The sequence below is a fragment of the Limulus polyphemus genome, unplaced genomic scaffold (assembly GCF_000517525.1).
Source record: "Limulus polyphemus unplaced genomic scaffold, Limulus_polyphemus-2.1.2 Scaffold6588, whole genome shotgun sequence".
In the NCBI taxonomy this organism is placed as follows: domain Eukaryota; kingdom Metazoa; phylum Arthropoda; class Merostomata; order Xiphosura; family Limulidae; genus Limulus; species Limulus polyphemus.
The window spans coordinates 34,073-35,484 of NW_013672198.1; the positions used below are offsets into that span (position 1 = coordinate 34,073).

Genomic DNA, 1,412 nt, shown 5'->3' on the forward strand with positions numbered 1-1,412 from the left:
AACACACGCTAGAATTCACAACGATTCACGCACTTTACTTACGGCTTGACTCGATTATCTGTCTCTATATCTCTCTGTCTACAATTATTCAATTATCTATCCCGTCACTTCTCGCCGGTCTTGTATACTATAAGAGCGCGTGTCCAGCAAACGCTAGGACGTTCGATCGGTTCCTCGATCTTTCTAGAACTCCAGCGCATGCTCCCAGCGTAGCGCGACTTCCGCTGTCGTAACAGTATTGTTAGCAGAACTACACTAAAAGTTATAAACGCTGTATGAAATTAGTAAAAGTGGATAATAATAATAATAATGCAAAACATCTACTTACAAAAAATTGACTATTTCATACAAAAAGTATTACAAAATGTGTGATGATTATTAAGCTACACATTATTGTGAGATACATAGTATACAGCAGTAATATGTTACTAACGCACGTGTTTCTATTTACAAACCTTATGTCGTCTGTTTCTCAATAAACCCAAGTAATCTCTACCTAATATCTTTACCATCATACGCCGCACGATCAAGTAATTTCTGGTTTACGTTCTTGTGTTTAACAGCAACTCCAATCGTAGGTTTACAGTATTTCTGTTGCACAATAATGTTTTCATTTTTCAAAGGTTTGCTCTTCAACGGGGTTTTAACTGCGGCAAAAATAGGGTCGTAATTATCCCATGTTCTTGTCTAACTGTTTTATTCAGATCCACATATATTACCTTTTTTATTAGAGAAAACAGTGCACTTATAAATTTTTGTTGTAATGGGACTAACGAAGTATCATAATCTAACAGACGTTGCTTTAATGCACTATTTCCGCTGCTATAATTTTTGTTGTTGTTGTTTGTTTGTTTCTCTGACACATTTACAGAATGATATTTAATATACATAAATAAATGCAAATACACCTTCGAGACAATATTATAACCTACCGGGCGTCGCAGTGTTGTCCATCATAAACACACTTCTTGATTATCTCTTCAGGTTGTAAACTGGTTGTTTCAATTTGAGCTTCCGGTAACGCAAGGCACGAAAACACTTTATTTGGCCTTCTCAGCTGAGTAGGTTCGCTTTCATAGTAAGAGTCCCCATCGGAGCAGCTTTCAGCCATCGAAAACAGATTCGTACTGTACGGTATTTTCTAAAGTAAAAACGTGACGTTTTATTTACTCGTCTACTTTTTGCGGATAAATCGAAGATATGATTTTGTAAAAATGATATGCTGGCGTAAAATGTTGGAAATTATGGTTCACAATATATTTAACTGCTACAGGCTAGTTGGAAATTCTGGTTCACAATATATTTAACTGCTACAGGCTAGTTGGAAATTCTGGTTCACAATATATTTAACTGCTACAGGCTAGTTGGAAATTCTGGTTCACAATATATTTAACTGCTACAGGCTAGTTGGA

The 1,412-nt window shown here is 36.0% G+C and overlaps 1 protein-coding gene across 2 annotated transcripts in view; it reads right to left on the minus strand.

Annotated features, from left to right (window-relative positions):
- Positions 1-1,412, minus strand: part of LOC106473876 (degenerin deg-1-like) — a 44,146-nt gene that overhangs the window by 28,351 nt on the left and 14,383 nt on the right. For both annotated transcript variants that reach the window (XM_022402270.1, XM_022402268.1), the window contains exon 3: positions 933-1,141. Coding sequence is in view for 1 of the 2 variants with exons in the window: in XM_022402268.1 (XP_022257976.1) it covers positions 933-1,141 (209 nt within the window). In the remaining variant the exon portion in view is untranslated. The remainder of the gene's footprint in view (positions 1-932; positions 1,142-1,412) is intronic.